Source organism: Pituophis catenifer, unplaced genomic scaffold, assembly GCF_029215685.1.
Source record: "Pituophis catenifer annectens isolate HBS135680 unplaced genomic scaffold, rPitCat1.0.hap2 SCAF_1, whole genome shotgun sequence".
Taxonomy (NCBI): domain Eukaryota; kingdom Metazoa; phylum Chordata; class Lepidosauria; order Squamata; family Colubridae; genus Pituophis; species Pituophis catenifer.
The window spans coordinates 315,106,555-315,119,986 of record NW_027256881.1 but is presented as its reverse complement, the minus strand read 5'-3'; the positions used below and the strand labels follow the sequence as shown (position 1 = coordinate 315,119,986).

Below are 13,432 nucleotides of genomic sequence, written 5' to 3'. Positions count from 1 at the left end.
GTAAGAGGGTAGACTAAATCTGATAAGGGAGGTGATGTAGAAGAATACAGATATCTTCTTAAGAAAGAATGTGAGGGTGGTTATGTAAATAGCAAGTCAACCCTGAGAAAAAGATTGGGTTGTGGGAAAAAACCCTCAGTATTACCCCGCCTTGATTTTCTTGGATACAAAACTGGTCAGAGAGGAACTTGTGTCAGGTATTCAATTTATTATAACCTGTGACATAGAGTTCTGATAGGTCTTGTGATCTCTATTTCCTGCTCTGCCCCATCTTGAAGGGCTGACAGTAGCAGACTGAATGAGGACATATAACTGAATGCACAAAAGACAATGCTTAACATAGAAAAAGATAATGTATTTTTTTCTTAGCTGGATGGTTCTGACCTACTTCCTTTGAACTGCAGCTTAGGTTTATTCCTCGATTTAAATCCTTGAATCTTTGTACCAGATTTCAGCATAGCCAGCAGCATATTTGCAGTTTTTTAATCTATTCTCTTTTAGGGAAATTTCAGCAAGTCTCAATTGCACACCCAAAATACTGATTAGAGTCAGTTGTAAAAAGTATATGACTTCCTTGTTATAACTACTTCATTGTCTGCTTTTCTGTTTATGGGCACAGTTCAGTACTGGTTATGATAAATAATAACTTATATCAACTAACATCAGATTATTTGAAATACTACCTTTTCTCATATGAACATTTTGGAAGAGACCTTTCTTTCTGCCTTCCTATTATTTGAGGAACACTTAGAAGGCTATTCTCAGAACATGGAGGTTTCCTGACAAAAGAAAATAATATATTCTGCTGCTGGCAGCATCTTTTTCTTAAAATTGGGTTGGATATGATGCTGCTTGAAATTATATTTAGTCTATAGCTAGTATTATTTGTTAATGTTTAATTGATTTGTCTTTTAATTGCAACTTTGTTGTTGCCCACAATTTAAAACAGTGTTTTAATGTAATGGTATATTAATTTTTTATTATGAACAACGGCATATGGAGAACTTTGGGAACTTTTTAAAAAGTAATATTAATAGTATAATTAACCACAATTTATATTGCTAGATGAAGTGTCCAGTGTGGATATAAATACCTTGAAAAAATGTGAGTTTTTAAAAAAAAAACTTTAATGACTTTAATGAAGTTTAGTTTAATGACTTAATTTTTTAAAGTAACAGCATCTTTTTAAGCTTTCATGGTGGCCTAAAATATCAGAGAAATTCTATGCTCCTATGAGGTGCAAAACATTTATTTTAAATCATTTCTGAAGTATACAAAGCCTTGATAAATATGACACTTGATCATTAGTAAGCTCTGTCTTCACTGTTTTGATTTTTTTATCCAAATAGTTTCCCTTTTTGTCTAAATTTAGTCAATCTATTTTTTCCATAAAGCTAAATTATTGCTACTGTAAATTTACATTTTCCTTCACAAATGGATTCTGTGATTTTGTGAATTAATTTTAAAAAAGCATCAGTGATTATTTCAGTATTATTTATTTATTTTACCTATCAGTAGCAACAGGGTCAAACTGTTACAGATAACAGGTTAGGGTTAGAGCAAGGCTGGTGGACTTCATCCCCTCTTTATCCTTTTCTACTTTAGGAATTCCAGTATGGCATGTCCTACTACTCCCCTATTACATTATCTTCCCAGCACTTTCTTTCCTTCTTAGCTGTTGTTGCCTCTGATAAGTCTCAAATTAAGCATATCCCAAGGGCTACTCTACCCCCGTTTTTTCACTGTCTTCCTTCTCTCCTATCTCCATCCCTCTCTCATTCGTCTATCTTCTTTCACACCGCCCCAACAAACTGCTCCTCTATATGGATCAAAATACCGTATATACTCGAGTATAAGCCGAGTTTCTCAGCAAATTTTTTATGCTGAAAAAAGCCCCCCTCGGCTTATACTTGAGTGAGGAAAAAATGCCTTTTTTCCTGCAACCCGTTTTGGCTTCCAGGGGCTGTAGGGAGGCTTGCTAAGGCCAAAATGGGGCATGAGGGGGGTGCCTAGCAAGACTCCCTGCAGCCCCCTGGAAGCAAAAATGGGCTGCGGGGGGTGGGGTGGGGCTTCAAGGGAAAAAGAAACAAAGAAATCCTCACTGTTTAGGGAGATCCTCAGGTGCACTGAACCTGAGTTGAGAACTTATTGTAATAGGCTGGCTACTAGCTATCCTTGCTCAGGCTAAGATAATCAATAGTAGAGTTCTAAGAATGCCAGATGAGAAGGAGAAAGGGAGGGAGAACTGTTTGGGGATCCCTATGTGCATTGAGCTTGAGTTGAGAGCTTATTGTAAGTGCCTGCACTAGCTATCCTTGCTCAGGGTAAACTACAAAACGTTTCAAAACGTCTGGCTATTTTTCCTCCTACCAAAGACCTTCTGGGGTTCTTCACAGAAAGGAGAAAGGGAGGGAGAAGGAGAGAGAGAGAGAAGAAAGAAAGAGACAAAGAAAGAAAGAGGAAAAAAAATATTCAGGTCGGCTTATACTCGAGTATATACGGTATTTCTTTTCATTGTATGAATTAATAAAAAACACGTCTGTTGTATTCTGGACGTGGTCTGAAACATTAAAATCATACACATTTTGGTTTCAGTATGGACAAACAAAATCAGCTGTTCTGTAGATGGATTATTTTTTACATCTATCTAACATATTTTAAACAGGTATGAAAACACTATCTTCAAGATTCCAGTCTGCAATTTATTTGGCACATGTGTTTCTTCACATACTGCTGTAGTGGCAAAATATATGAAAACTACAGGTTGATAAGCACAATCACATGCCAGGGAACTATATATTTATCACATTTCCTCTTCATTGTTTTTTAAGACTGCTGCTTCTAGTACTGGTGTGCATAGAAACTTATCTTTGGGAGTTGAAGTGTACATCAGCTGATAGAGATACTTGAATAAATGAAGAAAATAAATCACACAGGCACTTCTGTTGAATAACAGAATTATTTTAATCATAATATATAACATTCTTAGCAGTTCTTTGCTACAGGGATAATGATAGAACTAAAAATAGTGAGACTTCGCTGGCTATGTTTCCAGTAGGTGATACTTATTTTGCTGTAAAAAGATTCCTCAGATGTAATAAGTTGAAGTATAAATATTATGTTTTTATAGAAGTATTTCATTCATAGGTTAGTGTGGTCAGAATTATATTTGAACCAGTTCTATTTTAAGAGCAAGATTTCTCAGTTAATAGAAAGAAGCCAATAGTTTGTTAGAAAGTGAAGCTCAGAATGAATTTTTGGAATGTGTGTGGGAGTAGCTATCTAAGTAGAGTGCCTTTTATGAACACTGGAAATGTAATATTATTATATTGTCAATGAGTGCCATGAGGTTTTTGTGTTTTGTATGTGATAGGCTCAGGTTTGTTTTGAAAAATAAATGATGTCATTCAGAGAACAACTATATAAGTAGTATGAGTACAATGTTGAGTTATTTGGGCTCTTAGACTCTAACAGGATTATAAATGTTTACTGTTGTTTTCTTTGAATTTTGTTTTCTAATAGAAGACTTCATTTGGATGAGAAGAATTGCAGATATTTTTCATCCATTTTATCTGTACTGTAATTGAATTAAAAAGAATTAGAATTAAACGCTTGACTCCTTTTCAGGAAAACTATATTACTTGAGAACGAATTTATTATGAAGTTATTTAATTTTCAAAGACCTGGCTGCCCTACTTTGATGGGCCAAATATACTGGTTCTGATCTTCAAAATTTGCAGCTCTGAAGCTGAGCCTCTTTCCTGTTCTTCTACAACCATCTTTTTCTCATCTGGAGAAAGAGGAAACAGCCAAGCATAATGCTACAGGTTTAAACCTTTGTTGTTATTTCTGTTTTGTTCATATACCACTGCAAAATAGTCATTAATGGTAAAGATTTGTCTAAATGTGTAGAAAGTATATTTATGTCTAGAAGGTTATCATAATTTGCTGTTATGGATAGAAGGTAAAATGTTATATTTTGGAGATACTTTGTATTTAGTCCTTCTATTGTGAAATGTATGCACTTAACTGTAATATTTTGGGGAAAATGCTAAATTAAATTTTCTTTAATGTCTTGCTGATTTTTATATGAGAAGAATTTGCAGTTGGAATTGTATTGTAGTCACAAGTTAAACTTTTTCTTAAGACATCTATGCAAAAAACAAAAACAAAAACTTTATTGAAAGAGTCCAAGACATGGCTCAATAGATCTGGACAGAAGTAACTTTCTTTTTACTGGCTAGTATTCTTATTTCCCTCATCCTTTTTGTATTTTTTGATTTAGTATAGTTCAGACTCATGGATTTTAATATGCTGTAACAAATGTTGTAATATTTAAGCCATTAGGATTATGCATTCTTCTGTTGACTTTGTTTCGGTAATTGAATATTGTATTATTATGCACAATTATTTGATGGTAAACAATTCCAAAGATACTGTTCAATTGTGAAAAATAAAATAATGAAAAAACATGTGTATTCATTAATCATGATACCATACTAATCATCAGATAATTTTGTTTGGTAGACAGACCAGGCTAGCTTGAAATTCACAGTCCAAAACTGGTAGAAATTCAACATTATTAATAGAGAGGAAAAAATAAGTCTTCTGCTTTATGAAAGGAGAAAATGTATATGAAATTGTAAAAACAGAAATCTTTATTTAGTAAATGTGTAATTTATTTCTTTTAAAAAGTATGTTTTCCACTAATCAAGAAATGAAGCAGTATGTTTTTGTTTAGTACAGATTTCATATTTTACAACCATAGAGTAATATTATCATATTTGTTCTTTTTCTGTTTAATAATCATGCAATATTATAAGGTACCAGACAGCCCATGAACCATTGGGTCATCCTTTCAGGAATATTTCATTACATTAACATGAAACAGAATGACAAAACATGTGAGCAAAAAAGCAGTGGGAGTGACTTCCAACTTCCTGCTGGCTTCCCTATTGATTTTGCTTGTGGGAAGCTTGCAGGCAGCATTGAAAATCACAGTCTCATGACTGGCCAGCAATGATGACGCTGGGTTTTTTTAATTTTGGGGTTTGTTTTTTATTTAGGATTGTTCTAGGATTTTGTTAGTTATGTTACTGTTTTTTGTGTTTTTTATAATTCATTGTTTGCCTACTTTTTGCTAAACATTTTAAAAAAATTAAGACTTTGATGTGTCAGGCATGTAAAAGATATATTTGGTTTCATGAAGCTAAATTTTCAAACATTTCTTATGTAATGTACAATTGCAAGAAAAAGTATGTGAACCCCTTGGGATTACGTGGAGTTTTGCATAAATTGGTCATAAAATGTGCTCTGAACTTCATCTAAGTCACAACAATAGAAAAACACAGTCTGCTTAAAATAATACTACACAAACATTAGATGTTGCCATGGTTTAATTGAACATAACATAAACATTCACAGTGCAGGGAGGAAAAAGTATGTGAACCTTTGGACTTAATAACTGGTTGACCCTCCTTTGGCAGCAATAACCTCAACCAATCGTTTCCTGCAGTTGCAGATCAGACCTGCACAACAATCTGGAGTAATTTTGGACCACTCCTCTTCACAAAACTATTTCAGTGTAGCAATATTCTTGGGCTGTCTGGTGTGAATCGCTCTCTTAAGGTCATGCCACAGCATTTCAATCGGGTTGAGGTCAGAACTCTGACTGGGCCACTCCAGAAGGCGTATTCTGTGCTGTTGAAGCCGTTTTTTTTTTTTGAATTACTTGTATGCTTTGGGTCATTGTCCTGTTGCATCACCCATCCTCTGCGGAGCTTCAGTTGGCGGACAGATGGTTGTACGTTTTCCTGCAAAATGTCTTGATAAACTCTGGAATTCATTTTCCCATCAATGACAACAATCCGTCCAGGCCCTGAGGCAGCAAAGCAGCCCCAAACCATGATGCTCCCTCCGCCATGTTTTACAGCGGGGATGAGGTTTTGATGTTGGTGTGCTGTGCCTTTTTTTCTCCACACATAGTGTTGTGTGTTCTTCCCAAACAACTCAATTTTGGTTTCATCTGTCCACACTATATTTTGCCAGTAGTGCTGTGGAACATCCAGGTGCTCTTTTGCAAACTTCAAACGTGCTGCAATATTTTTTTTGGACAGCAATGGCTTCCTCCGTGGTGTCCTCCCATGTACTCCATTCTTGTTTAATGTTTTCCTTATTGTAGATGTGTCAACAAAAATGTTAGCATGTGCCAGAGATTTCTGTAGGTCTTTAGCTGACACTCTAGGATTCTTCTTTACCTCATGAAGCATTCTGCGCTGTGCTCTTGCAGTCATTTTTACAGGATGACCACGCCTAGGGAGAGTAGCAACAGCGCTAAATTTTCTCCATTTGTAGACAGTCTGTCTTACCGTGGACACATGAACATCAAGGCTTTTGGAGATATTTTTGTAACCCTTTCCAGCTTCATGCAAGTCAACAATTCTTGATCTTAGGTCTTCTGAGAGCTCTTTTCTGCGAGGCATGGTTCACATCAGACAGTGCTTCTTGAAACCAGTAAACCCAAAACAGATGTGTGTTTTTAAAGGGCAGGACAGCTGTCAGCAACACATCCAATATCATCACACTGATTGGAGTCAAGGTTGGCTCACTCCTGGCTCCAATTAGCTCTTGGAGAAGTCATTAGGCTAGGGGCTCACATACTTTTTCCTCCCTGCACTGTGAATGTTTACATGTTATATTCAATTAAACCATGGCAACATCTAATGTTTGTGAGGTATTATTTTAAGCAGACTGTGTTTTTCTATTGTTGTGACTTAGATGAAGTTCAGAGCACATTTTATGACCAATTTATGCAAAACTCCACATAATCCCAAGAGGTTCACATACTTTTTCTTGCAACCGTATATGTGTCATTTTGGAGCTCTGTTTTGTCTTGAGATTGAGTAATAAATTATTGCTTGCTTTTAATTTTTTTCCACTTGTGAAACTGTTTATTATATCTCCATTGAATGCTCTTCCTTTTTTACAATTGATCTTTTTCCTTTATAGGTTGGAAATCCACGTGTTGAACTCACACTGTCAGAACTTCAGGATATGGCTGCCAGGCAGCAACAGCAAATTGAAAATCAGCAGCAAATGTTGGTTGCCAAGGTAAAACTTCCATCAGACTTTGAAAATATACTTTCCAGATTTTTTAAATCTGACTGTACGGAAAATGATATAATCAAGAATTGCTGCAATTCAGTACTGTTTTTCTTTGCTTAAAATGCTGCTACAAGCGTACATATGCAACTGACCTTACATTAGGATTCTTAGTCAAGGTAGCATAATTGGTGATACTGCATCAATGCAGCAAAAATGGCTAGGATATTTTATAAGGCAGTAATTGAAACACAACACATATTTTAGGTCTTTTCTTTTCTTTTCTTTTCTTTTCTTTTCTTTTCTTTTCTTTTCTTTTCTTTTCTTTTCTTTTCTTTTCTTTCATCAATAGTTCTTTGGAAGTAGTATGAATTAAACTACCCAGACTATTTATTTCATCTCTGAGAATAACATCTCTGTTTCTTCGTCTTTTTTTCTTTTGGCTGGCCCAGTTTCACCTGTTTATTTGAGCTCGGAAATCGGAAATTTACTATGGATGCTTTTAAATTAAGCATGGAGTGCTCTGTGAATGTCAAGAATGTTAAAAATAGTGATAATCCGAATTTCCAAAGGTTTTGGAATATAGAAAGATACAAGATTCCACTCTCCTTTTTTTTTTATTCTGGAATCATAAGTAATAGTTAAATTGCACCAATTGATCTTAGACTAATTAAATATACATATATATATAAATAAATAATTACCAGTAGCATACTGTTTTAAACATGCTTACAAGTACAACTGGACATGAATGGCATGTCCAGGACCCGGGTACCTTCGAGACCGACTTCTGCCACCAATAGCCTCCCACCGACCAGTCCGCTCCCACAGAGAGGGTCTCCTCAGGGTGCCATCGGCCAAGTTATGTCGGCTGGCGACACCCAGGGGGAGGGCCTTCTCTGTGGGAGCCCCAGCCCTGTGGAATGAACTGCCCCCGGAAATACGTAAGATCTCCGACCTCCGGGTGTTTCGCTGCGCTCTGAAGACCCTGTTGTTCCGCCAGGCCGGGCTATTAACATAACGTTTTAAATTGGGGTATTTTAAATTTCTGGGATTTTTAATTGGAGCCTAACTATTTAATGATTTTAAATTTTAATTATTGTTTTGTTTCTGTGTTTTTAAATAGGCTGTACACCGCCCTGAGTCCTTCGGGAGAAGGGCGGTATAGAAATAAAATTATTTATTTATTTATTTATTTATTTATTATGTTCAGTTCTGGTGCAGAAAGAACAACCTATATTATGAAGGGACTGTAATGAATCCCCAGTGTGCAAAGGTTATGGCATATTTAGTTCAGAAAAGGAGTAAATAAGTGGACATGATTAATATGTAAAAATTGTCCATGATATATAGGCTATTTGTCTGAACAGGGCTGTAGTTTATCTAATAAAATTCTAAAACCCATTTGAAACATAATTGATACAGTGTATATATTTTAATACTGAAGTATTTTAGCATATGCTACTAAAAATATATGCCATATTAGAGGGCAGAAATGAATTTTAATTTTTGTTTTGTGTAATAACAAAGTGCTATGAGAAAAAAGGAAGCATTTCCTGCATTTGTTCAGTTCATAGGCTGTGATTCTAAAGAAGTGATACATATCTTGCTTTGGATCTCTTTATATGTTTGTAATCCTATGATAGTCACTGTTTCCTTTGGGAAGTTGTGTAATGGAGTGTTGGGACCAATTTTTCAGTGGAAGGAAGCATGTTCGAGTAGCAGGAAGTACACTTTACAGGAAACTTGCAGCTATGCTGGAATGAATAGTTCGCTTGAATTCTTAAAGTGTATATGAGATTTGAACTTCTTACAAGTTTGACAGGGAGTTAATATTTGTTTCTAGACTCAAAAGGAAAAATATTGGCAGGCAAGAAAGCTGTTAACTAATTTAAAGACTAACTGTCTCAGCATGCTTTTAATACTTACAGACTGACTGGTAATATTTTTCTAAAAATAAAACAGAATGATTACATGTTGTACTTGTTTTGATAGGAACAACGTTTGCGTTATCTCAAGCAACAAGAGCGCCGTCAACAACAGTCTGTGTCTGAGAGTGAAAAGCTTCAGAAACTTAAAGAACGAGTAGAGACCCAAGAGACTAAACTGAAAAAAATCCGTGCCATGAGGGGGCAGGTGGACTACAGCAAAATTATGAATGGCAATTTGTGTATGAGCAATTTCTCCCCATTTCTGTAATACTTGTTACTTGACTTTTTTGATCCATTACTTGGTTTAGAGATAGTCATGCAGTGAGATATCTGGCAGACTACTGTAGTACTTCAGATATGAAAAAGCAATCATCTGAACCATTTTGAACATGGAAGCCATTTCTGCTATTACACTTTTATTTTCCATCCCCTCAATTTTTCATGCCAAAGAGAACAAATGCTGTATCAGAATATAGCCAAGTTTACATTATTTTTCAGCATGTTGTGAGCACACACTTGATTAAGAATGAAGTTCGTGTATAGTTAAAACTGTTAAACTTGGTATAAATTATCTGTGCAAAGCAAGACATTCATATATTTCAGTTAGCCAGGATTTTTTTAAAAAAATATGGCTTATTATGTGAACCATAATGGTTTACTTTACATATAGTTCCCATCCTTTTTATCATCCAGAGAGCATCCAAGATCTGGCTCTTCCCCCAGGCACTGAGATAGGATGAGGTCATAGTGGGAGGGGGCATAGTTTGACTTTAAGGTGGGTACCTATAGAAAAGTTTTACATAAATAAATATAATTCTGAGACATTATAGATTTAAATACCATGCTTATTCAAAAAGGAAAGCACATGATTAATCATATTTGAATCAGAAAAGTTATTCAGCATTAATATTCTCAATTTTTGCTGTTTTTAGAGAACCTCTTAATATTATTTCTTTCTTTCGAACATACAATATTAACAAATGCATACACTGATTTTTTTTAAGTCCTTAAGTACAAATGCAGGCTTCTTTGTTTATGGAATTTATAGGCTGGTTGTGGCATAGTGGTTGTGGAGTTTATAGGGTGGTTGTGGTTCCGATGTTTGGACATGGAGCTGGATTGTACAATTCAGGGCTTAAGTTTTCATGTCAGTATTCTCAGCTTCCCATGTTTGTCCTTTATTGCTTCTATGTCCTGAGTGTAGGGAACGGAAATAAATTGGACTATTTATTTATTTAGGGATCAGAAAACTTATAGCAAGAGAATATTATAATGAACTTGTCAGATCACAATTTCTCCATTTCTCATTCTTATTTTGCTCATAGAGATATAATGCAAACCAATAAAGGATGATATTTGTAGTTCTGGGTTGAAATGAGTCATCCTTGGTGCTCTCTGGGCTTGGTTGTTTTCTTGCAGATGTTTCATTATCTACATTAAGTAATATCATCAGTGCTAATCATTGGGTAATGAAACATCTGTAAGAAATCAACCAAGCTCAGAGAGCACTAAAGACACCTCATATAATGCAAAGATTGTAAGGATTTAATTCTAAAGTGTTGCATGTAATCTCTGATACTCATTGATATTTCCCATTTTTCATTTTAATGGTAGCTACTGAAATTGAACATATCAGTGCCATGTTCCAGGAGAAGCAACAAGAATTACAGGCTGCAGTGTTAAAAGTGGACCAGCTTACTCAACAATTAGAAGATCTAAGAAAAGGGAAATTGAATGGGTTCCAGTCTTATAATGGACAGATGACAGGACCTGCAGCTATAGAATTAAAAAAATTATATCAAGAGCTACAGGTAAATAATTAAGATATTTACTTATTTATTAGCAGAAGTGTAGCCTTTTCTCTAGTTCCTTTAAATTTTCTTTTAAAAACCAGTCATTTCTCTACAACAAAATAAAACAAAAATAGAGAATCCATCAAAGCTGAACAGGACGCATCAGCTATGTTGCACTAACAGTTCAGCCATAGATATTTATTGGGCAACTCCTACAGGTAATCTTTGTCAGCAGTTGGAACCAGGATTTCCATCACAAAATAATTTCATCATAAACTGTAATAGCAGTCCTGATTGCCATTGTACCCCCAAGACCAAATGGGTAATTAAGCGAAGACATCATGTAGCTGCAACATGGGAAGAGGCAGAAGTTCCAGGCAAGGAGGCTGGTGGGTGAGAGCTACAGGTGGGCAGTTGAGTGGGCTCTATAGAGCACAGGTCATGAGATAAAATGCTGGGAATGATTTGCAGCCTCCCACCGGCTTCCCCGTTGACTTTGCTTGTGGTAAACCAATTCAGAAGATCACAAATGGCAACCATGTGACCACGTGATACTGCAACTGTTGCAATTGCAACAGCCAGTTATCAACCTTCCAGATCACAATCACATGACCCCAGTGACACTGCAGTGATTACAATTTTGAGAAACGGTCTTAAGATCCCCTCATTCAGCACTGAGGTAACTTTGAATGGTTCCTGAATGAGTGGGTATAACCTGAGGACTACCTGTATCTCTGATAGTTTATCCCATTCCACCAAATGCAATAGGATGGGTATATTTAGGGCCCTTTTATGAAACTGTTATCCTGTGGAAATGAGAAGGTGTCTTTCTATGTCACAGTGCCTGCCCTGTTTATTGGGCACTGCCTCTTCCTGAGATTTGGATGATCACATCTGTCTTGGCTTTTCAAAAAAGACTAAGATATTAAGGGAACTAATTAAAAAGTTAGCTTCACTTCTTTTCAGTGTGTGTTCCCCAGTATATCATGTAAAGGCCAACTATGCTTTTTTGGAGGTCTTTAAATTAAGGGAAAAGGAGACTGTAGTCTAAAATTACTTTAAATCCTGTTACAACATGCCTTTCTGCTCCTCAGTATATTCAGATCAAAAATAAGCAGAGAATGAAGAGGGAAATTACATGCCAGCACTTTTCTGCTCATCTCTGAAATGAGCTGAGCAGTAGCAGTAGGAGATCTAAATGAACTTCTTGATATTAGCTCACTCAATTTAGATAGTATTCTGACTTTGTCTGATTACCTTAAAACCTCACATGATCACATATAGATTATTTGTGGTCTTTGTACAACAGATATATAGATTTCTAGCTCTGCAGAAGTTGGTCTGCAGTGGGCTAGACCTGAAATTCTGATGGGATCTCCCTGCATAAATACACTTTAAGTGAATGAAATTCCCTTACTTTTCTCTCTGTTCCTGAAAAAGAAGGTTTAGGTTTGGGTGTCTTAAACAACAGTCTCTTACAAAACCATTGAGTTTCAGAAATTTCTGAGATACAAATGAACTACTGTCGTTTCATATTATTTTAAATGAAATAAATTTCATAGCATGTGTGTTTAGATCCTGTCAGCTTGATCTTAATTTTTTTCACATTAAATATCTGCGAGTATATTTGGATCAACTTTGAATGATAATCATTTTTTTCATAAATAGATTCGCAACAGGCTTAATCAAGAACAGAATACTAAACTTCAGCAACAGAAAGAACTTTTGAACAAACGTAACATGGAAGTGGCTATGATGGACAAACGAATCAATGAGCTACGCGAGCGCCTGTACAAGAAAAAAGTTGAGGCACGTCAAAAAGAAAACATCCCTGTAAGATAAAGTATTAAAAGGGCCACATTTCAGTGAGTTCTGTAAAGCTCAGTGAATTTCCATTTTTATGCAGCTGTAGCATTCTACTATCTTATGGAAATACTCTTAAATTAGTGAGAAATGTATAACTTTTTAAAATATTTATTTACACCGCAGATATACATGTGTGATTAAAAATGTGTTACGCTGGCATATTGCATAAACGATTGAAATGTATGAAACACATGACAATTTAGGGAGAATGCTCTGTAATCTGAAAAATACTAATTCTTGCACAGAATGCTCTTGTAATTAGAACAGTAAAATAGAAATTGTATTTACTTTTTTATTAAATGTGCTTGCCACCTATCTTGCCAAAGGAGAAATGATCTCCTCCTCTCTTGATTTTCCTATCTATTGATATTTCTAGCCACATCCTTCTAACTTAAAACCAGTAGAATGTGAGCGGGAAATCTCCCACCATCTATAACTTGCTGAACCACAAATTTCAGAACCTTCAGCGGTCGTGGCCAATCACAAGAGAAATCTGTCAGGTGTATTTTTGTAACATATGAAAGGCTACAGTTTCTTCAACCTTACAACTGGAAGAAAATAAATTATATCTGAGATAATGTCTGATCATTTTTTTCTATTTTGAAGTAGACATCAAGTGATTTAAGTTTCCAGGATTGAAGGCATTAATATTATTAAGAAATACAAATTGTAAAGGTGTGTGTGTGCCTGACTTCATCATAAAATCATTTTTAAAAACGTGCTATCTCTTAAAATATCCAA

The 13,432-nt window shown here is 35.5% G+C and overlaps 1 protein-coding gene across 3 annotated transcripts in view; it reads left to right on the top strand.

The window, feature by feature from the left end:
* Positions 1 to 13,432, top strand: part of PPP1R13B (protein phosphatase 1 regulatory subunit 13B) — a 56,443-nt gene that overhangs the window by 28,241 nt on the left and 14,770 nt on the right. For 2 of the 3 annotated variants that reach the window (XM_070942271.1, XM_070942263.1), the window contains exons 5-8: positions 7,009 to 7,110; positions 9,097 to 9,271; positions 10,647 to 10,843; positions 12,494 to 12,658. In XM_070942271.1, the coding sequence (XP_070798372.1) occupies positions 7,009 to 7,110; positions 9,097 to 9,271; positions 10,647 to 10,843; positions 12,494 to 12,658 (639 nt within the window). The remainder of the gene's footprint in view (positions 1 to 7,008; positions 7,111 to 9,096; positions 9,272 to 10,646; positions 10,844 to 12,493; positions 12,659 to 13,432) is intronic. The other variant, XM_070942279.1, reaches the window with a different exon arrangement.